Genomic DNA, 24,723 nt, shown 5'->3' on the forward strand with positions numbered 1-24,723 from the left:
TAAAAATAAAATGTAAAGAAAGAAATGAGGCAAGAGTGCAACCGGTCATTTTTATTTTTTGACAAATACAAATATTAAAATAGTACTTCAGTATGAAAACAGTTTAAATGCTCCTGCATTTATCAAGCCACAATATGACAATATTGTTGTTGTATAAACCTGCATTGGTTTTGTCAGTTGGCCAAAGTCTCCAGCAGAAGAAAATTTAGCAAGTATTTACCACAGGCGTCTGTAACGTGGAAAATATTTTTAAAAAACCCTCTTTAAGTCACGTCGACAATTTTTAAACGTCATCGTAGACTCGATTGTCTACCTAGCGAAAACTGGTGAGTATTGCCACTGGTTGACGGAATCTAGAGTAGCGAACTTTGATCCCAATTACTTAATTCCAACACGTTTCTCACCTTGGTATTATTATATCTACTGACAGAGAATCGACTTCAGACAAGTTATTTGCTCCTGAGTTAGAAATTGGAATCAGACCAGTTATTTGATAATCTTGCTTACGAACATGGATGTAACAGACTTTCGAAATATACTTAGTCAAAGCTAGCTAGCTTAATGTTATTTTTTAGATATTCTCCACATTACAGGCGCCTGTGGTATTTACTACATAAGGAAAGCAATGCATTTACAACCCTAAATAAATAAGAGAGGGACAAGTCATGATAAAATGCACAATAAGAGAATATTAATCCCAGTATGCTTTGTCATATTTTGATTGGCTATAGCATTCAATAGATAATACAATAATAACAATACAGCTATAAATTAAGATTAGGAATATATACAATACAATTTCATTCTTACATACTGGTACACAATACACATTCTAAATATTATATTTCATGGCATAAACATAAATCACATGTATCATAGAAGAACATATAATATTATATATTATGAAGGTTATTGATATTCTACTGTGTGTATATGTATTCCAATGTAATAACCGTTAATTACTATGTGGTTTCTAATTTACTGATATCTAAATTTCATATCTAAGTAAAATATGTATATATAACTTGTCCATGATGTAATATTCTATAGATATTTGATTAAACACATGCTTGGTGATGCAAACAATGTGACTAATTTATTATTCTTATGTCCACTATTGTAATTAATAAATATTGATTACACTGCACAATATAAAGAACAATTACACGTCTGAATTGTCTATCTAAAATCTGGCTTAATTATTTAAATATACATGTAATACATAATTATGGATCCTAAATATACATAGATGAGCACTACTTATGAAGCATCTCAACTGCAAGAATCATAATAATGCATGACTTTAAATAACCAAACCAGAGGGCCAGTGGCCTTAATTATGTACTGAATTTTAGTGAATAGCATGTAGTAACTTTTGAAAATATAAATTGACGATCAAAAGAAAATACACCAACATGCACATAGCGTTGATAACACTTTCAGGATGTTTGTTCTGATTTATGTTGTTCTAAAAAATGCAAGCATTTCACCTTAGCAATGCCGTAGAAAATAATATTGCACCTTGGCTAATGTTTAAAATATTTTGGTATAGTTTCTATTCATCCTCAGTATATAAACAGATTTCTAAGTTTTATATTTTTATATTATACTTTATTTTAAAATTTTAACAATGCTTCTAGTAAATATTGGTACTTGATTGCACGTTAGATGTGTGAAAATTATGTTTAACTCAAATCTAATTCATCTACACCAAATTTAATAATCTAACCACATCCTTGCACAGTATATCTTTGATTTATACATAATATTAAAAAATGCAGGACACCTTAATCATCATAAGCAACCTCAGAATCATCAATCCTTAAATCAAAACCTATGAGGGAATTATTTACAATACTCAAACTAAAAACATACATTCATATTCTATGTACAATTATTAAAAATTCATCATTCAACAATTACATCTTAAGTTTAAAATAAGCATGTTCATTTTGTTAAAGATCATAATTAAATGAGAACTTATGTCATGATTCAGTTGTATGTACAATAATATGTGTCTTAAAAATCAAAAAGAAATTCATAAAAAAAATTATGACAATTTGTGATTAAGGGACAGAAACAAAAAGTTAAGTTTCTTTACCTTTTTGTCTGGACATTATAGATTAAAAGCGATATTATGCAAATTCGTTATTTGTTTTATGATAGTATTATGAGGTAAGGTTTTATTAGGAATCCTGAATCCTTAAAGCTATCATATAAACACATTCCTACTTCTGTAGCATTCTGTAAACAAATTGGTACAAAGTATTATGTAAAATGATTTGATAAAGTATTATAGTTTTACTACAGCTTTAACAATAACTAAATTCAAATTTAAATTATGCCACAATTAATTACTTAAAAGATAAAATAATAAAAATTAATTATGGCCATATGAAGAGCTGTATATTATACCCCTCAAATGTTTATCCGTATTTATAAACAATTACAGACTTGACATAATTGTCTCTTTAATTTTTCGACAATTCATAAAAATTTATTTTGTAAATAAATACAAGTAGTTTGTATATGTAAAACCTTAATAACAATAACAGTGTGATGTATATTAACAAATGAAGTTTTTGACATGGGGGAATTTCAGCACTAAAGATTTGAATATCAATATCAAATCAAATGACAGTCATTAGATGTGAATCTGACAGAGAAGGTAAGAAGACACCAGTGACTAAATTAGACAATTAGAACTAAGGTGTTTTGTATACAAATGGTGGTGATCCCTTCATATATCTTTTGCCAGGATATCACTCATAGCAGATCTGTTGGCCATTATAATATATATTGGCATCTTCACTTCATAATAATATACAAATTAAACAAAATCGCTTTTATGTACCATATTATGTCAAGATGGTTATCAGTATGATTGCTGCCATCTATTTTTGTGGTTATATAGTTTTATGCCATACAAAAAAAATATTCTGGTTCTTAGAATATCCTTCAAGTTCAAAATGATCTAATGTTGAAGGAAGGATTTTATTTTTGTGTTTTTATTATGTCAAAGATATGTTGTTAAATAACTCATCTCATTATCAGTTTACTCATGCTGTTTTAGGAATTCACTTATATAATTAATAATTCTTGTGGTAAATATCTAAGATAGCTAAATTCAATACAAATAGTTTTCTTCACAGTCTACAGATCAAAGCACAGATTTTATAGTTCTAATGTGAATGCTGCTCCTTCCCATCTCCATGGAGTATCATTTCAGTCATCTCTTTCTCAAACTAGATGTAGTAGTTCGCAAGATAATTATCATCAGTGAAAGAATAGGATTAAAAAATAATTTTAAAAATTAAGGAGTTGAATTTATGGTCACCATTTTAAGATAACTAGTCAATTACCATTATCCAGTATCACTTATGATTTTCATTGCAGCAGTATCTGAGAACCAGAATATTTTTTTTTATGTCTTAATAATGAAATCAACCATATTATTATGTGTATTATTATTATTATTATTATTAGATTACAACCACAAAAGGTATCCTTATATTACATACTTTTAAGACATCTCTTAAGCTGGTTATTCATTAGATATAGGATATTGATTATGAGTGATCGTTTTTTATAATATCAGTATCACCAAACAAATTGTAATTTCTAATACATAGATATTCTGTTGAATAAATAAATACATGTACACAATCACCACAAATAGATATACATGAAACACAATTTTTTGTATTAAGCGTAGCAGTCTTTTAACGAAATGATGAATTATAAGTCAGTATCATCACATAGATTGCTTCACTACTGAATATACTATAGTCAAGCAATTTGTTTCAGTTTATAGTTAACATTTGCACAATCAATTGTCATTCACAGCACAAAAAGACTTGTAAAATGTCTCTTGAGTCAATATCTCCATGTAGTTACTCATATTAAATGATGCAATGTTATATAAATCAGTAACACACCATAATTGCACAAATACATGAAATAAAAGTAGTCTCAAGTCTACATTTAAAAATTTGTTCACATCTCCCATAACCATGTAATCTTCTTTGATTACTAATTTCAAAAACTCATCTTACGTCACAACTGGAGACTTACATTCAAATGGAAATTGAAGGAAGTCATCTGTGATAGTATCAAATTTTACTGTGTCTATATTTTCTATTAATTATGGCATCTCATATATTTCTCAAAACATTTTGTCACAGAGCTACACAAATGTGATGGAGTGGTCACCGATTTGAAAATAGAAGTCCGAATTCGAGCAACCTATAAATCAACTTCCACACGTTTTCGTACACCACGAGGTTTGATTTTCTCAGATCTTTGCCACAATGTTTCCTCGTTGTCATGATCTTTAAAATTACTTAAATAATTCAAAATAGCATCCTTTCTCTTGATGTCGTAGTTACTGTAAATAAGAAAGCATAATTTATTAGAATATCATTGGTCTTGATTGTAAGCCGAAGATGCATGATTGCAAGAGGCAATTTTGTGCTGAGAGCTGTTACTAAGCTAGTTTTAGAATCGGCCCGAAAGCAATAATGACTAAATTCACAAACTGGTTTAAAGTTCACTCTACACTAACCCGGTCATTTTGGGACTAACATATGGATTAATTCACTTATCTACAGGTGTCTTTAGAAGTGGAAGTAAACTGGAGTACAAGGTACCCAGAGAAAGTTCATAAGATTAAGGTAGGCGACTCTTATCCCTTGTACAAACCTGAGATCAAACGCATGACATGAATAGACAACATGCCTTATGATCTTCATCCACTTGGCCACCCCCAAAAAATGGAATAAAAATGAAATAAACTAATCTGTATTCAAATTTAAAGATATCATTTATAACCTCGGTTGCAAAATAAAAGAAAAGAAAACAGAAGAAGAAAATTACAATAATTAAACCTACCATTTCTTAAAGCGTCTCATACTATCTAATATATTAAATAACTGCCACCTCTTGGCGAAATTGATGCTTCCATCCGGTAGTAGATTCTGATTGCCAATATTTATAAACGTCAAATCTTGTAGAATTAACCCTAGATAAGGTATACAGGGTGGTTCTGTTTCAGATAATGCCAGTCTGTATGCTCGAAATGATGAAGAACTATCAATCAATAAACAGAACTCTTTCAATGCCTGAAATACAAATTACATTTCAATAAATACATTTGTTTATGTACATTGAGCATGAGGTAGCAAAGAATAGGGTTTAATGTCTCATTGACAGTTTATTTAAGCCGAGTTGAGACTAACATACATTAACCTTTATTTTGAATCGTTTATTGTACAATGTCTAGGGAGAATATTTTCCTGGACAGCAGTAATCTTCAATGTACACTATCAGTTTGTACATGGTGCCTCTATGCTTTCTGCCCTGCAAGATCTAGAAACACTTTCCTTGCTAAGCCACAAACATCTTATATCTTACTTCACACAAATTAACAATTCTGTTGATGAATCTTTTATGAGATAATTGATTTTATCACCCAGTAATAAATTCTACAGAAGATATTGCTTGTGTGATATATTTCATAATCTACTGCGATACCTCCTTAGGAGATATCGCTTTAGATGAATTTGATTGGTCAGTTGAAAAGGAACTACTTTTTTTTATTTTCAAAGAACAGTTCATTTCTTATTAAAAGTAACTTTTTTTTTATTAAAAATTAACTATTGTTATTCAATTGACCTTGATGGAAACACTGGGTCAATATAAAGGACTTTGCAATGGTTGAATTGCTGTCAAAAAATGAGGGATCACTACGCAGTAATGTTCAGTAAAAGTGAAATCTACAGCAAAGAATTATATTTATCTATTTGTGCATGTAAGAAGGGATTGGGTGATAAATAAAATCTCCTACTCATCTTTTTTGATATCAAAAAATATCAACACTCGTTGATATTTTTTGATATCAAAAAAGACTGGTAGGAGATTCTCCATATATCCAGCACTTTAACATTCTTGTTTGATTGAAGCACGACAAAGAAAACCTGTTTTAACTCATGTAAGTTACCTCTAAGTTTTGTTTCTGCCATTCTAATCGTCTAACAGGAGCTGAATCTAAAGCTGATAATACAGCTAGGTATGAATTAAAATTACTCAGTTTACGTAAATGCTGAAAATTTAAATACAAAATATTATTTAATCATGGGTTTGACAGCCCGAATTGGAATAGAATATAGCAAAGGCTGTGTTATTTTCATTGTCTATAAAAATAATACATTAGAACAGATATTGCAGACAAATATGTCAAGTCACAACAAGTATATACATGTATATATTATTGGTTGTATTGAAAACAAAGGCACAAAATGAAAGTTCATAGTCAAAAAATGAAAACATTAATTTACCCTCATAATTTTGATAAATTTCATTAAGTATTTTTCCCGTTCTTTTGGGTCATTTTGTTCCAATATTCGTGTTCTACACCAGTATGACATATTGTTAAAATGTTCTGTGAAAAAAGTTAAATTTGGACTCAATTCCTCTGATTGTTCTTTAGCCCATAATAACACTTCAGGTATCTGAAAAGAAAATACAAATATAACTTTAAATATATTTTTCATGAAAACTTTTTACAGTACAAGTTAATGGCCAATAATGGGTAAGTATTACTATTTCGTACATATTTTTTTAAAGTTTGCTGTGAGTTTGTTGGTAATTCTCAACACAAAACTTTGTGCATCAAAGTTGTCGGGTAAGAAATCCAGAATGCCTAAATTAGTTTCTGGCCAGAATACTTACCTCAATTTTCTGAAATAATTCAGCATCCATTAATGTCATCTGTTCAGCTATGTCATGTGACTTAAAACTCAACAAATCAACAACTGGCCTATAAGAAAAAAACAGGAATCAACATATAAAAAAAATTTAAATTTTCATTCTAAAATTATAGATATCAAATAATTTTTGAGTACTTTGAAGAAATACTTTCAGATCTCAAAATTATATAAATGCAATAAAGGAAGGTTTTAATATTTTTTTAAAGCATTTGACAACTTTAGCGTTGCTCCTTGCTTGCATCTGGTTCAATTAAAACAACCTGTGCACCTGTAAATGTATTGTGCATGTGAAGCATATTTGACCTCTGATCGCACAAGAGAGTCTGAGCCATAGCGACAGTACTTTTTCGTCCGACACAAAAGTAATAAGGGATCAAAGCAATAATCTCACTGGTGGCACATTCTGAGAGAGAAATATAAATCCAAACTTTACCAAGATAAGCTGATTGTTACAGAAATTTAGTTAGATACGTCTGATCAAAATACTACTTACGTGGAACTGAGTGTGACATTTTGTGATATAGGACCACCAAAATGTACAGCCTCCTGTATTGTATCACGATGTTCACATTTCTCTAAGGCTTTCCGACGCAAAATCCTAGCTAAAACCAAGTCATTTTGACATAATAATTCATAGACTAGATCCATCAGTCTTTTTATTATCTCATCATCCAGTTCCATAACTCTGTAAAATAAAATTAAATTGGACATAGCAATTAAAATACCATCTTGAAGGGTTAATATTACAGTAAGCATCAGAATTACCGATATATATGCAAATATTTTGTTTTAATTTTTACTCACCCCAATTCATCAATAACTCTAATGAGAAGAGAAAAAGCGTTTTTAGCCAATCGTACTTTATTATCGGCAGCATGTTGAAACTTATAAAATCTGTATAACAATTTCTCTATCAGTTCTTTTGGTGTTATAAATGTACGATATGTCGTCAAAAACGCTTCTTGATAGATAAATTCTGTAAAAGAACACATAAATATTGGAATAAATATCAGGATAAATTAAGATCATTTTATGGAATAACTTTCTAAGATCTAAGAATACTGTTGTACATGATGGTCAGTTAGAGAGGTTATCAAGTACAGAATCCTGAGAAAATATTCTTTTGGGTATTTCTAAAAATAATGCAATGTATTTTAATTTCTATTGTGTGCAATATGGATGTCAATTTTGCTAGGACAGTAAATGAATCACAATTACGAGCTAATTAATGTGCACTGTTGTAGACTGCAAAGAACAGATCTGTGTGACTTTGTTGATATTTTGGACTTTTTTAAATGCATTTCTAGGCAAAGATAACATTTTCAGTAAAAGAATACCCTTTATAAATATTTCTTAAACATTGTTAAATACTATTTTTAGATCAAAACTTTAATAATACTACAAGCATATGATAACTTCAAAATAACTCTCAATAATATCTTTAGATTTATTCAAGTCTTGCTTCAAAATATAACCCTAATACTTTAAAATTTTAGCCACAGTTTTCATAACATTTAATAACAATCAATGCTGTAAGAATCTAAGAGTGCTGATCACCACAGGTCTTCCAAATATTCTGTGGAGTGATCATAACAGAACAGATTTTCATAATTAAATCCATATGTTAAATATATGGAATTGATTTCCAATAGGAGAAGCAGTGAAATCAAATGAAAAGTTGTGCTGTGAAAAATAACCTGTGAAGGTGCATGTGTTTTAAAATTAAAATGAAAGTAGCGTGATCAAATCTCCTTATCAAAATTCCTCTTAAAACGAAATATCAAGATGCAGTAAAAAAAGAAAAAATAAATCAAAATAACTCATGCTTGTTATTCACAACGTCAATAGCTCATGCTTCTACATCTAATATTGTAAATTGATTTAATTAATTTTATAATCCATATTCTATCTTAATACATTTCTTTACAAAATACAACAATTTCTCAATGATTATAGAGCTGAATTTACAACACAATTCTAACTCTTAATCTAGTAATGCTGGTGCTAATATGTTTACTCCAATGTATGCAACTTCTTATATTACTTATATATTGTAAATTGGCTATTTAGTATTTATACAACTAAAAATGCTAATTCTTTTGACTTATTTCTTAAATATTGCAGTTTAAATTTGTATTTTGTTCTATTTATATTATTAGTTTTAATTCATTGTGTCACATGACCTCGCACAAGTTATAAATGATCAAATGCCTCCTTACAAAATATATCTTGCCCTTTCCATCGCAGCAGAAATAGGCTCATAATTATAATGTAAAAAAGGTCAATGTTCTTATGGTCTAAAAATTATGTTTAATAATCAGAGCTATTTTAAAGATTGCGAATAATTATTATTTTTTGACCATGGCAGTCTGACAGTATAACAGTTGCTTCAATACCTTTCTATGGTTTCCTCATTGTATACAAAACATGTTTGTCTGTTTGTGAAATCAAAAAAAAATTCAATCCTAAACCATGTGTTTCGTTTAATTTTCCATTGAGTTACATAGTAAGAGTGGACTGGTTTGACAAGAGTATTGTTTAGTCTCGATCTGTCAGAGATTAAGGACTATGATGTGGGGAAGATCATATTCTTCAGATTAATATATCTCACATCATATTGAGTGGCATGTAGTATGTATTTCATGGAATTATATCTAAAGGTATGGTTCATTAACTATTTGATAATTACTATGTCATTTACGGTACTTAAATTATGATTTAAATCAGTTATAAATTTTAAAATTGACCACACTAGAAATAAGTCATATAAATTAACATTTTTACATATGTAAACAGCCAATTCAAAATCAAAATAAAGAAGTAAGAAGTTACATGCACTCAAGTAAACATAAAATCAGCACAACCATTACTAGGTTAAGAATTAAAATGATGTTGGGAAATCCGCTCCATACATGGAGACACTAATAGATCTCTAATTTCTATGTAACCGTCTATACACAAAACATTATTTTTTCACATCTGATACTAACAACATCCACACATAAAGACACAGCTTTAAAAGCATGTAAAATGAACGACATATGAGATGGTACATGTACGAAGTGACTTTTCTTATTTTGGGTAATTTTCAATCTAACAAACCAAAAATCCAATTATCACATTTTGTGTAAAAAAAATTTGAACTCTAACAAATTTCAGATTTTCAGAGACATAGTTATGGTTTTTGGAAATAATTCCAAACATCTTGCTTTTCTCGGGCTTTTAAAAACTGAATTTAAAAAAAAAACAAAAACAGTCCCGCCATTTAACATAAAATGTTAGTGTAATCTAAGAAGGTAATTCAACTCTAAATATATGTTACAGTTAGCCTTCTGCACAGGATCAAAATAAGAACACTAAATATTCAAAAAGAATAATACAAATTTCATTTCTGTGTTAGTAAAAAAAAAGGAAAATCTTAAAAAAGAAAATAAAAAATAATATATAAAAGTAACACATCTGACTGAAATAAGAAAAGCCAGGCATAAGTATATATGTACACATAAAACCATAGAAATACATTCGCAACAGGAATACTAATTGCTCACAATTTCAGAATGATCTACCCATAACTAGAGTCTTCAACTGATTGCTCCCCTGGATTCAACTGGGCCAATTTTTGCTTCAGTAATTTTTTTCTAAACCCCATGCATAAATAAATCTGTGTCCCACAAAAAACCCAGCTTGAGCTATATTCTAAGAAATATACTCTAGACTTTAGATGATGCCCAGTTGAATTATGGGCAATAATGAATTGCTGACAGGTGCAAACAAAGACTATGATGACAATAAAGCATTTGACAGAAAAACATTCAAATATTTTGGCATCCCCTGTAAATGTATTTCTATGATATAACAACAGACAATGATGGAAGGGAGATTACTCTGTTCTTACCTTCTTCATTTACATGTAAGTCTCCCACGGAGCCTTGAGATAATAAAATGGAAAGTGTTCACAGAAAGATAGATAAAAGAAAATCCAGTATTTACCGTCTTCAGAAGCGATTTGACTAGTCATGAGTTGATGTGGGTCATAACAATTTTACCAATGTACTGTCACAGTGTAATTTTACCAATATTGAGCAAAAGAAAACCCCACAACATAATATTCTTAAGTTGTTGTCACTACTGACAAAATAAGCATTACTGAAGTAGGTCCAACTCTTCTTAGAGAGCTCTTTTTTGAGAAAGGATACATAGATTATTCAAGCAGATATGTTCAACTAAATAAGTCCACTGTATTCTAGAATTTCAGGTAAATCATTAAGATAAAAGTCTACTTGCTTAGTCAGTAAAATGACGCTACATAATGTTTATTCTGCCATTTCATTCATTCAATAACATACTACTACTAGGTCTGCTGAATGCTTATTGGAGCTTCTTAAACTTTCAACTTTTAAATGTCCTTATATGGACAGAAAATTTATGATAAACATCGGCTTAAGAGTTTGCAACAGTTCATTTGTAAACAGAGTTGCATAGTTTGTTCAATATAATTTTTACCTATGATCTATCCACATGCATGTTAGCTACTGTTTTCACAAGCAGGTTTACAGATCGAAAATTTGCAAGTGCTTTTAATACACAGACATTATGGTTCATGTATCCACATCATATATCCAGTCCAAAATATAGCCTCCTGTAGTAACATTTTGTCAACAAAGTACTTCAGTCATTTTCAGACTAATATATGGTCATTTTTATTTTAAAGTTACAAATGGAAACAGAAATTGAAATATCCTGATCTGAGACATTCTAGTCACATTTTCAATGTCCTACTCTCAACTGTACAAATGAAATCGGGTTTAACATTTTACTTTTCTGCATCAACTGGGCTTCTAAAAAATGCATATGCCATGAAGTATGCTATGACTAGTATGAGTAAAATTTTGCATGAAAAACAGCACTACACTCTACTCTTCTTTTAACTTTCAACTATCAAGGGATACAACTGCACTGTCACTCTATACGTAAGTTTTAAATTTGTAAACATGCTGGAGCAGACAGTAAAATATATTCTGGAATCCTGATTATCATTAAGCTACATAAGTTTTATATGATTATAACTTCTCAGTATTAACATTTAATTAATCTCCAATCCAACTAAACAAATGAGTATAAGATTACTTAAGTATAATAATGAATTTATGAAATTAAATGAGGTTATGTTTTTGATTATGCATGATATACATGCAGTTTTACTCGAAGTAAAGCTAAAAAAAATTTTTTTCAGAGAAATGCACATTAAATTCAAGACTTTTGTTGTTTTAAATTATTGTCTAAAACATTCTAAGGAACAGTGAAAATGATCAGAAAGCTGTTATAACAGTAAGATTTGCTCATATTTTACTAAAACATTCATGAACACTATTAAAATATGTGTAGTACAGTAAATAGTGAATTGATCTGAATTAAACATTATTGATGCACAATGGCTTAATAGTTTTCACTGTTCCTTGTTTAAAACCTTACTTACTTTTTAAATAAAGGGAACAACCATTTTTTTCTAATAATTTAAACCAGAATTTAGAAAAAAATCATCATAGGGTTATATTCAATTACCACAAGAATCATAAATTTCCCAAGAAAAGATTTGTTGTTGTATTAAATCACAGTTGTCAAAATGACAGTTACTTGGTCAACAATTGTATATTTTGAATGATTTAATGATGGTTCCCTTCAGAAACATAATGCGATTAAATGCTATTCTACATAGTTTATTAACTATATTATACTATATTGCTAATACTATCATATCGTGACAACTACTATATAAGGAAACAGATATAACTACTATATGAAAAGTTCTTTTGCCCCAAAAAACGGTACTTCAAGTCCTCAAATGAGATACATTTATTATTTATATGTTTAAAAAAATACCCCCAAAAAACACATAACCAAAAACTGGTTTATAATCATTGATCTATTATAAAGGGAGTGTTGCCATTCCCCCTCCATGCTCCTCATACTGATACAAGATTTAATCATTTGGCCTTTGATGTTTAAAAAACATCACTGGCGGTTCTTTCCCGAAATTTGGAATGAAGTTAATTGCGTTTTGGAAAGAAGTATTCATATACAATACAATACTGGTTTATTTCATAATAAACATTATTTGGATTAGCGACCATATGATGATCACTTTTAGAATTCCTAATAGCGATTTAACCAGTATTGTCATATAGTAGTTAGATATCAGTATATTTTAGAACAAGTGAAAGAGGATTATAAAGTAAAAGTAGACTGACCTGATTTACCAGCAGCTGTAGCATGAACAACCAGAGCATCAACCATACCACCTCTAATTGCTGGACCATCTTCTCCCTATTAAAAACCATACTTATTAGTCTCAAAATTACAATATTTTGATATATAAACCCTTATCTAACACAAGACATAAATGACCATCCTAGCATAAACTTACACAAGATATCACTATAACTAGTTGAAACATCAAATACCTCCTCTAGATTCAAACTTAATTTCTCCCAAAGTTTTGAAAAGATTTTGGAGGATGTCACCAATTTTGAAAAAGAATTTCAAGATTTGAGAAGGATATATAATCAATCTGCACACCTCCTTTTTACGAATCAGTTGATCTGAAACATCTATGTCATCTAAAGGTTTCGGTTCACCAAATGCTGAATCTGTGTCTTTCTGTATATCAGAATCTGATTTGGATTCTTCTAATGGTTCCGGTAATATTGATTGAACATTCATATCAGCAGGTGCAGATGCCCTCTTTAAATCTCTGAAAAGATAAGTAATCTATTGCACAAAATGAATCTGTAAGAATTAAAGAATTCCAGTGAAGCTTGGTGAGACATGGAAAAAGATCCAGTTATTGCTTCACTGTTTTTGTTTTAAGATGATCACAGACTGGTATGGCAAGTCTTCTCTTTAACTACACCAAGGCAATGAATAGCGGCCTGTTCATATTTTTTACTGACTTATCCAAATAAACTGCTGTAGTCCCAAGCCTAGAAATGGAGATATAAGTACACCATATAACTAGTAGAACTGTTCAAAGAGTGAAATCTTTGTATGATACAAAACTTTTCTATAAGGATTATAATGAAGCCTTTATAAAGTGTACCACTATAAGTGGATGAGATTATTGGACCTATACCTGGAATATAGACAACTTACATATCAGTTACATGTACTGCTGGGTCAGTAGCAGACGCCTCAACTAAACTTGTTGTTTTATCTCTTAAATCATTGGCTGATGTATCTGATAAACTTGATACAATGGAACCTTGACTCTGACGATTTAAATACTGAAAATATAATATATTGTTGATAAAACAAAACATTATATACAGGTTTTCAAAAGGTGGTTTTCAAGTTTTCTTTCGCAATAATAATATATGAATTTGATAGGCTAGTAAGAATTCCGATAGAGTGTCTCCTTGTGATTTGCAAAACAATTCCACCAAGTTTGTAAACAGAATCTTAAAAACTCTGATATAATATTTCAGCAACAAGGGCAGTAATTCTGCCAAATATTGTTGTGTAAGTCTGAATATTGATCTCTTCAGGACTAGGTGAACAAACAAAATCTCATAAACTGTGAGCTATAAAGCATTTTTACAAGGTTTTGATGACAGGGTCGGTAACTCTGAAATAAGATTTATTATTGAAGGAAAATGAAGGCTATGTTGAATCAGATATGCACAGATATATCTTAAGATATTATGCTTGTACACATATTGTTGTATAGAAATATATTCTCATTATCTGTTGTCCAAAAAACTCCCAAATTCCATACCATTACCTTTTTAGTTTTAATTGGTAAAGCCGGTAATCCTAGAAAACGATCAGGTGATCCACTGCTGAATGATGTATCAGAACTAAAGTTAGAAATATCTGATATCACACTGATCGTGTTGGATCGTGGGTACTGAAACAGCTCCAACTGGTGTTGATGCCACTGACTTTCGTAGAAATTGATGGAGTGGCGGGAAATGGTCTCCAAGGCAGACGGCTGAGTGTATGATCCCACCATTTGCATGTAGGCATGGACTGCAAAATTATTAACTGTGAAAATAGGGAATAACAAGAGGTTGATGGATGAGGCGCATACAGACATATATAGAAGCATTAAGCATATATATAAAGACAGATAATGTCGCATGTATTCAAAACACTTTTCATCACACTATCATCATGTAATCATCCAAATAAATGATGTTAAATTCTTATATGTAATTTGACTTTTTCATCTTAACTAAGATGCTAATATTACTGCCAAATAGATAGCTTTAATTTGAAGATCTGATCTCAAATAATTATCCAGTAATACTTTGAAATTGCTTAATTTTTGAACATTCATTTCTGTTATGTAAAATAAAATACACCTATCACCACCGTGTGAATTTTATAGTAACAAGCACTAAAAAAAATGTTTTTCATCAAAATATTATTTCATAAATATTGAGGTTTTTTTTAATCATTCTAGTTATTTCTTTTGTGACATAATTCTTGTTCATCATGAAGCAGTTTTGAATACAGTCATATTATTATATAGACAAATAGCATATATTATTGGCTAAAAGATGTATTTCTTTCTGTTCCAAATGACACCTACAACTTTTATATTCAACTGAAAATATGGTTATTCGCTTAATAAATAGGAAAAATAAAATTAAAGACTTGAAGCTGGATTCATGTTACAAAATCAAAGTAAAATTTTAAAATGTATAGAGACATTACAGACATGGAAATGTGTTTACGTTGAAGTAGGCATGGTAAGATATGTTTAAATTATATAATAGCTTTTTAAAATTTAGTTCCCTGACAGTAATCCAACTTTAATTAGTTCTCTGACAGGAATCCATTTTTAAGCAGGATTTAAGGGATGCAGGTGACAATAACAAGGGAAGTTATTAGAAATCGTGTAAGCAATAATTTGTTTACTTCAAATTGAATTGAAATGTTTTAAATATGAAAAAAAAAAAATTCTTTCTATTCTATTGAATGCTTTGTATCTGTAATTTGAGTTTGGATAGTCAAAGAAATACATCTTCAAGAACAAAGGCCATATAAACTTAGAATTTAGATCTGTTTTAAATAATTATAGTCTAAAAACTAGTGTACATATTCCAGAAAAAGAAAATTTGGGATACAATCCACAATTTATATAATTTCAAATCTTTCAGAGCATTTTAAAATATTTTGCCAAAAACAAAGTAAAAAGATTTGGATGAAAATAATTTCAAACTTCAATTACAATATTTTTTTTCTGGAATATTGAAGTACACATATATAGATACAATGTAAGTTCTCATGCACACCGTATATAGCAGAAATACATCTATACAAATTAAAACAACTAGAAATATTCTATTCTTAAAGAAAATAAAGCTTTGATTTAAATTAATGTTTATAAACAATCTTATATGCTGATTAGATGTAATAAGCTTATAATATTCTATACTAATCATAGACAAAAGTTATGAATTTTCTTTTAAGTTAGAATTACGAACAGATAATAATACTGAAGTGAAATGCTATGTGCGCTTGTTCAGAAGACAGAGAAGAGCAGCCTCTAGCGTGAAAGCAGATTATATTTTTGTAATGGACTGGGTATCATATGATGATATATAATATTATAATGAAGTGAATAATTATCAATTCTGAAATCAATCTTTGTTGTTACATGTTAAGTCTCAATGTGACAATGTGAAAATTATAAGCTATTTTTCACTTAACAATTCGAATTTAAAGAGGTGTTATCACTTTGATAATGAAAACAACTGTACTGTAATTATTCATAACACCTTTTTCAAAATATCTGCTATTTGTTGAAAACCACAAGGATGGACATCCTACTTATAGGAGATATGTATTTTTCAAAAGCATTAATGGAAATCTTTTACCACCAGTCATGTCAAGATCTGTAAAGTGATAAAGCCTCTTTAAATTAGATATTTAATGGAAATCTTTTACCACCAGCCACGTCAAGATCTTTAAAGTGATAAAGCCTCTTTAAATTAGATATTTACAGTCTTAAAACTTTACTTTTATCAATTTGGCTTTAACCTAGAACTGTATAAAGCATGGCCATTTTATTTTTACTTACCGTGCTTTAACTTTGGAGGAAGTGGTGGGGGTTGTCCCCCTTTCTGTAAACTCTCTAAACTAGAATGACTAGTTGCCGAAGAGAATGTCTCGGAGCTGGAATATGTCTCTGTGGAGCTTGTTCGATCTGTTGAGAATGAAGCAGAACTGCTTGACTTTTGTTGTGTCTGTACATGAGATTGTACTGACTGAGACGCTGACTGGGTAGAATGCGAGGATTGAGTACTTCCACACGAAGATGTGGATATTCGATTAACGATAGTTCTAGATGAGGACACAGAGCTAACACTAGTACACACTTGAATAGCCGTTCCATCAAATGGAACATTGTCGTACGTAGAAAGCAACCTATTTATTCGCGTTTTATTTGGTATAGGTGGTGGCACTGAATCAATGTTTGTCGTCAGTTTGTTTATTTTAAGAGTTAATTTATTAATGTCTGCCACAGTGCTAGAACTTTTCGATGATGACATCATCACGTTAGAAGACATGTTTGACGTTTGAGAAACATGCATTGTACTAGATTTAGAAAAACTTCGATTTCCAGTAATATGTAGCTCTTCTGTCGATTGGTTGAGCCCTGAGCTCACGCTACTGGCTGGAGAATACCCCATTGGTGAGGAACTACGTGGCGATGGACTTAATACCATAGCACTGTTGAAAGAATGTTCCGTGGAGGGACTACATAGTAAACTGCCCCTTGGAGAATGAGTAGGAGTACTAAGACTGGACATTGACTGGCGTTTTTCTTTTTCTGGCAATGGTGGAGGTTCATCATCCATTCCATTTCTTGACAATCTAAAAATACATGTATAGATTGATTATTACCACAAAATTGCAATTCTAAAAAATATCTGTCAGGTGTAAATCATCTGCTGCTTTATTCATGAAAACAACACGCAAAATATTACATTTCTTGCAGATGAAAGCATACAACAATGTTTGTATCAGCTTAATTCAGATATGCTACCAAACTTTATTTTTCTATACCAATTACGCGTTCCAAGAATATTCATCTTAAAGTCTTGTTGCATCATTTTTGTGCAATATGAGTCCCTTGCAAACTATGATATTGGTTCATAAATGGTTAAATTCCGTATTTACAAAGATATGTTGAACAGAAATTCCTTTGATCTATGCTGCTCGCTATGTAATAAGCCCGTTGCCATTTTGTTGTGAGCGAACAGAATTGATAGCCTAATTTCAAATCCGACTGAATCCAAGCTGTGAGGTTATCTAATATTGATATGTTGATTTTGTTTTCTTTATTAAATGTTAAATTTAAATAATCAATTATCTGAGTACATATTAGTGTGGATTAAGCCATGAGAAATTTGATTTTTACTTTAGCGATAAATGCAAATGACGCATCATTACTTGGTTGATATAGTTTGTTTTAGTTATTTTTAAATGCTACTTCTGAACATTTAAATCTATGTGTCTTATTATTCCAAGTTGGTCCCACATAAAGACAGTAAAGTCGAAGACTATCATGGTACATGTTGCTTGCTTATTTATTTACACTTACAGTAGTTACAGTTCCTCTTGTAATGTCACTATGTGACGTGTTAATGTGTTTTTGGTTGTGCATAGTGTTAATAGTATACTACATAATGACAAAAATCTGCACTTTGGGTTGTACACACAGTGTTAATAGTTTACTACATAATGTACATAAATCTGCACTTTGGGTTGTGCACAGAGATAATGACAAAAATCGAAGTTGTAAGTTGTGAGTACTGCCTTTTCTAAATTATACAATCTAATTAACTATATCAAATTTTGTATTTATGTTTACTTCCCATCCATTATATAAAATTCTTGCGATTTGAGTGTCTATTTCAGGCAAATCTTCTCCAAATTTCAGCTCATTTTTGTGGATGTACTACCTAGTACTAGGAATATTTTTTAGCATGTTTCATGGAAAATGAGATCACTAGTTCATTGAGTGCAGATTATATGTTGGTTATTCTGGGCCACAAAGTTTTTATCTTTAACCAATGACGTGCATATTACCTGGTTATTAAACCATCAACATTTTGCGGTAACGGAGGTTTAGGTGGCGGACTATCCTCTGTATCAAAGCTAAATATAGCTTGATTCTCCAGACTGTCATGAGAATGTGCTATACTTGTATTTTCATAAAGTCCGTTATCACTTGTTTTGGCAAGAATCTGACGCTCCCTGGGTGTCAGAGGAATTTCTGGTAAAGAAGCTCTTTGTAAGCTGAAAGGAAAAGGAAGCACAAAGCATGATACTCAGATACCATGTAAAACTGATATCTCAACAAGGGTCATGTTTCATAAAGAACATTGAAGACTTACATCCATGTAAAATTATAAGAATGGATTTTAATGTCTCAACACAATGCTTCATTATTTTGAGGCTATGGCCACGTGAGAAATGCAAGGCAGGATAATTTTGTCAGGAGAATTGTACGTGTATCCTCCTCTTTATTGAATCTCCATCTGTCAACAGTTCTTTTACAAGCATCCCAATCATGAGTGTCCTTACAACTCATTGAACTTAGATGTAAGTAACATTATGTTTGCTTTGTGAAACAGATCCCAAGGTGTCTGCGGAATTTATGGTAATGAGGCTCTTTGTATGCTGAAAGAAATGGAAGCAAACAGCAAAGCATAATGCAATACTACTGGGCAGGTGTAAGAGCTCATATTTAAATGGTTTGTTTTTTATGGGTAAATGGAGGGAAGAACTGGAATGGTTTGGTCATTTTGAGAGCAATATACAGTTAATTTCATTTACTATGGTCACATGTATAATTTTACTCAAACAACAATGTTTCCAGCCCAGTCGTCTTCAAATTTCAAGGAATAATTTAACTGCAAAAAGGATGTGCAATTTCCTTTCCAGCCCCACAAGGCATTAGAAAATAATAAAGAAATTAAAACAAAACTTCTGAAAAGAATGGAATCGGGTTAAACATAGTGTCAATACAATATTACTATAATTTTAAGACTAACATATAGTAATTTTCATTTCCACTGTTACGTCTGCAAGAAGGAGATATTTGCCTGAACAGAGGCAATTCTGCCTGCTCTTCTTAGAGTTTCAACTGCCAATGGTATCTTCATAAGAATACCAAAGTACACACAACTGTCTTTGTTAGCCATGCAGGTGACATCCCTGAGGATCTGAACCTGCGACATTCTAGTCAAGAGGCCAAAGCCCTACCATGGCCTCCAAAAATCGTTATGTCTTTCCTCCTTCCTTGATTTTGTAGATAAAGTTTACTTACCTTTCATTACCACCAGGTGAAAGAGATCCTGATGATTTAACCGGTAAACTATTCTTTCTACGTTCTAATTTCTCTATACATAGATGTGTTAAATCCTGTCAAATTAAAGTTTTTAATGAAAACAAAATCACACAAAATAATCAACATATAAAGATCTACAATTTTAGTTTTTAATCAAAATAGATTCAAGTACGCCTGAATGTGAATTGAAATGAATGAGACCTGTTGTTACTACTTTAAATTTACTAGCCACTTGTAACTTTAAAATATAAAGTAAGTCACCATTTACCAGATAATTTGATCATAGTTTCGTTAACAACATTGATTAGTATATACCTTTCAAATTACTCTGTTACATTAACAACAACATTGATTAGTATACCTTTCAAATTAATCATTTTATTTTACTCTATAGAAAGAAAATAGGTAATGAGATTAATGCAACTTGAATGTAATTATTTAATGCTTGTATTTATCTCTTGTGGTAATCGTCATATGTTTTGTCAACAATAGTCAAGTCACTAAGTCTTCATAAAGACATCAGTTGTTGCGGCTGTACAGAAACCTGATCACTAACTAATCATCTGTAACCTTACTGATCAAGCAATAGATATAAATAAATTATAACAATATATCCAGAACTGAAAAATAAAGGTGTTTGTCTCCCCTACCTTGATGCCATCTGATAAAGCTGTAATAACTTCTGAGGCATTCTGTTTATTTGATTCCTTGTCTGTTTTAACCAAAATATTATCTGACCATCGAACAAATCTTGCTAGACACTGACATACCTTACTTCTACCAGATACCAATGCAGTACTGAAAAATACAATATTTATATATTGATTTACTAAAACCATGTTTCTTTTAAAACCATTCTTCTAAAATGGTTCTTGTAGGTTGCTCATCCTTACACAATACAAGTCAAGCTTTACAATAAAAACTGAAAAACTATTAAAAGAGGACATTGACTTAATAAAGAAGAAATGAAAAAGCAAAATGTGTTCTCTGTTATAATAATCGTAAATTTATAAAATTGATAAAAAAGTTATATGACCATAATTTATCTTAGGATTGATCTACTTTAACAATTTTGGTAAGAAGACTACTTTATTATATATGTATGGTCTGAAAGTCTATCTACAGTTTATTTTGAGATATTGGACCTTTAACTAGTTCAACTGTCATATCTTTTCATTCCCAATTGACTGATGTTACAATATGATTTTCTGCCAACAGACTCCAGGATAGGAGTCTTGCAGTCAGTACATCAGCTATATTTGAACATTCAGTTGCAAAAATACTGACCTTTCTTCAGTAGCTAATATATTATTTAAAACAGTAAAAACATCAAGAACTGTTTCTAGAACGTGTGTTGCGGTTGGTGGCAACATCTTAGGTTTGTCTTGATTTGCGACAGCCTGAATAAATTTTAATGTTCGATTTATTTCATCTAGTTCACTTTGTAGTTTATCTATATCCTGAAAAACACAAACAGATAGAAATATTAAATATTCACTTAGAAGCTTTCATTATCTGAAAATTATGTATATAAATTTAAACAAAAGAAGGAAAGGAATTTACAAAACAATTAATTCACTTCAGGACTAATGTATGATCTTTTTTATATCAATAACTCACTTCTAACTTGAATTACTGGGCAGTAATAAGGGGCAGTGTCAACCAGTAGTGCATGTTCATGATCGATGGGCAGCTATAATTCCCCCCCCCCCCCCCAGCCCCCTTAGCATTGCATTGGTAACTAAAGTGAAATTATCATCATATGATAGTCTCAAAAAGAGAGTAGAGAGTTGATGAGACATAGAAGTCCATTAGTCTGTTAAAAATTGTTATTAAATTGCAGACTATCGGGTTCATTTCCATATATAAGATAAACTATTATAAAGTCTAATTAATTCTCTGAATATTTAACACACATAAAATTTGCATAAAAAGAGCGTGGGAAAGTATTTTGTCTACAGTGTGCTTTGGACAAGAAATAAATAATTCTATCAATCATTACAGATTAAAACTCCTTTCAAACAATATTAATATAATGAAGTAGGCTTTTTATCTCATGTCCAGATAGTCCTTTGAATTTGATTACAGTACAAGTGGCACCCGAAGACAATGCCCCCACAACAAGTGAAACCTAAGAAACGTGACCCACAAACATGTGGCACTCAAGACAATTCATCATCAACAAGTGACACCTAAAAAACGTGACCCCCAAACATGTGGCACCCAAGACAATTCACTCTCAACATATGAAATCAAAGAAACTTTCCCTGAAATAAGAGGCAGCAATAAGGACAATTTGACCCATCTGTGAAGATTTGCCCACAAAGAGGAGGCATCCAAGCCAGGAAAAAACTGGTTCTAAATATTAATATAAGTAATGTAGATTCTTGGAAACTGTGCATATATTCTGCTACAAACAATTGACATGTGTTAGATGCATCTCAAGATAAAGGTGTCAACATGTATGTGCATGTCGACTGATGTTAATAATATATCTAGTAGAGATATCATGCTGAGTCTAGTCTTATATCAATATACAACCTAACAGTACTAACAGGTGTTCACTCTATCTTTTTATCAACTCATTTCCTTTTCTTTTATTTCAGAGAATTATAACATCTGAGCATAAAAACACTAAAGATAGAGCTGGCAAATAATTATTATTACTTTAATTACCAAAAACATACAATGATGACAGTGTGAAATCAATAGAAACCAAGTGAAATTCCAAAGTAAGAATGATCAATTTGAATAATTTTTAAATTGGTTGTGTATGGTCTGAAACTCTACTTGACCATGTTTGGGGCTTTAAAGATACATTCTCAGGAAAGTATTGATTGGGAAGTTATTTCCAATAAAAGTATGGAACATTTGGTATAAATGGAAAGTAGAGACGCCCAGTCTTCTAGAAAAATACCAGATTCCCTGAAAAACACTTTTTAAATTGGTTGTGTATGGTCTGAAACTCTACTTGACCATGTTTGGGGCTTTAAAGATACATTCTCAGGAAAGTATTGATTGGGAAGTTATTTCCAATAAAAGTATGGAACATTTGGTATAAATGGAAAGTAGAGACGCCCAGTCTTCTAGAAAAATACCAGATTCCCTGAAAAACACTTATGAGGAGTTTAAACGTACAAAAGACTCTGCAATTAAACGGCAGAAAAAGAAGTTGGCAGAAGATAATGCAAGAATTTACTTAGGCTTCAATATGTATGGAAATGGATAGTAAGTACCAATAACAACAAATACATTCTGAAAATGGGCCCTCCCTCAATAAAGCTACTTGACAAATGTGGCTTCTAAAAATGGATTTTTTATATCTTAGGGTATTTCCTCGAGAATACAATGTTTTGAGAGGGATTTGAAGCAAATTTTTGATATATTAATTAGTTTGAATATGTTTTTAGGGCAAATATATCATCAAATCACCAAGTTTGTACATGGGAAGGCATCTTTAAGCTTTTGATTCATATGAGTTAACCAATCCTTGACTGTGTTTCAAAATTTCAATTTACATCATTAACCAATCATTGATTTTGTATTAACATTTAAATTTACAGCATCCACCGGATTTATTACTTCTATGATGGCTGTGTCTTTTTCAGTTGTCAGGCTTTGTGCTTGTTTTGTTGTGTGTTATGCCATCATCCTGTACTTACTATCAGTACCATGTGCAATGACTGACATGTTGTTTACAATAGTTACCTGATCTAGGTAGAGTATAAATTCTATACATGCAAAAACAATTAAATCAGCTTGCCACTAAATAAAACCATTAAACCATCACATATAGAAAAGGTCATAGGTCGACTAGGGTCAACTCAAGTTTAAACAATCAGAATAAAATCAATTTTAGAAATCCTGTCTTTTTATGTCTTGATAACTAAGTAATAATAATGCAGTTATCATGGGCACAATCAAATGTTTTTACATGCAATCATTACCCATACCATAATAAGATTAAAGTCAAATGTTTTTCTATTTAATCTTTGTTTTACACTCTCTGTCTTATATTTTACTGGACTCAATTTTACATAATAGTTTAATCATATTGGGTCATGTTTTTGTTGTATATCTTAAACAGCCAATGAAAAAGCATCTTTTCCAAACATTCAAAAGCATCAACTCTTGATTTATTCATAAAGTGTTGCACGTAATTCAACTGACATGGGCTATCTGAACAGCAGTTGCTCTGAATTTACTTTTGATGTAGTGAAGAAAATCCAAACCATGAAGACGAAATAAAATAACAATAGCTGAAATGTTATTTTCTACTTCTTAATGTCTTTTAAAGATTAAAAATGCTGTTGTGGTGGGTTTTCCCCTTTTCTCAATGTAAATGTTAATATTGATAACACAAAAAAAGGCTGATCTTACAGTCTCACTCTCTTTAAAAATTGTATCAAAGACAATGACAGAAAATATGTGTTACCCCAGTTTCACACAAGAAGCCAAGCACAAATATGCAGTTTTCTCACTGACAAAACCAACCTGATTTACTTCATTTAAATTCTAAAATTCATTAGAAATTGAGTTTAATTCATTTTTAGAGAAATAAACAAGGAAATTGATAGTGTTGCACCCCTTTAA

General features: G+C 30.8%; 1 protein-coding gene across 6 annotated transcripts in view; it reads right to left on the minus strand.

The window, feature by feature from the left end:
• Positions 1 to 36: 36 nt before the first annotated feature.
• LOC126827862 (rap guanine nucleotide exchange factor 1) overlaps positions 37 to 24,723 on the minus strand; it is a 76,442-nt gene continuing 51,755 nt past the window's right edge. For 3 of the 6 annotated variants that reach the window (XM_050557461.2, XM_050557433.2, XM_050557484.2), the window contains exons 3-19: positions 21,418 to 21,590; positions 20,781 to 20,928; positions 20,110 to 20,204; positions 18,867 to 19,076; positions 16,852 to 17,648; positions 14,545 to 14,807; positions 13,917 to 14,047; positions 13,344 to 13,518; positions 13,016 to 13,091; positions 10,663 to 10,695; positions 7,572 to 7,743; positions 7,261 to 7,452; positions 6,730 to 6,817; positions 6,336 to 6,509; positions 5,999 to 6,100; positions 4,891 to 5,120; positions 37 to 4,387 (exon numbers count right to left, since the gene is read on the minus strand). In XM_050557461.2, coding sequence (XP_050413418.2) covers positions 4,246 to 4,387; positions 4,891 to 5,120; positions 5,999 to 6,100; positions 6,336 to 6,509; positions 6,730 to 6,817; positions 7,261 to 7,452; positions 7,572 to 7,743; positions 10,663 to 10,695; positions 13,016 to 13,091; positions 13,344 to 13,518; positions 13,917 to 14,047; positions 14,545 to 14,807; positions 16,852 to 17,648; positions 18,867 to 19,076; positions 20,110 to 20,204; positions 20,781 to 20,928; positions 21,418 to 21,590 — 3,201 coding nt within the window. In that variant the 3' untranslated portion in view covers positions 37 to 4,245. The remainder of the gene's footprint in view (positions 4,388 to 4,890; positions 5,121 to 5,998; positions 6,101 to 6,335; positions 6,510 to 6,729; positions 6,818 to 7,260; positions 7,453 to 7,571; positions 7,744 to 10,662; positions 10,696 to 13,015; positions 13,092 to 13,343; positions 13,519 to 13,916; positions 14,048 to 14,544; positions 14,808 to 16,851; positions 17,649 to 18,866; positions 19,077 to 20,109; positions 20,205 to 20,780; positions 20,929 to 21,417; positions 21,591 to 24,723) is intronic. The other 3 variants (XM_050557440.2, XM_050557500.2, XM_050557445.2) reach the window with 3 other exon arrangements.

Source organism: Patella vulgata, chromosome 1, assembly GCF_932274485.2.
Source record: "Patella vulgata chromosome 1, xgPatVulg1.2, whole genome shotgun sequence".
Taxonomy (NCBI): domain Eukaryota; kingdom Metazoa; phylum Mollusca; class Gastropoda; family Patellidae; genus Patella; species Patella vulgata.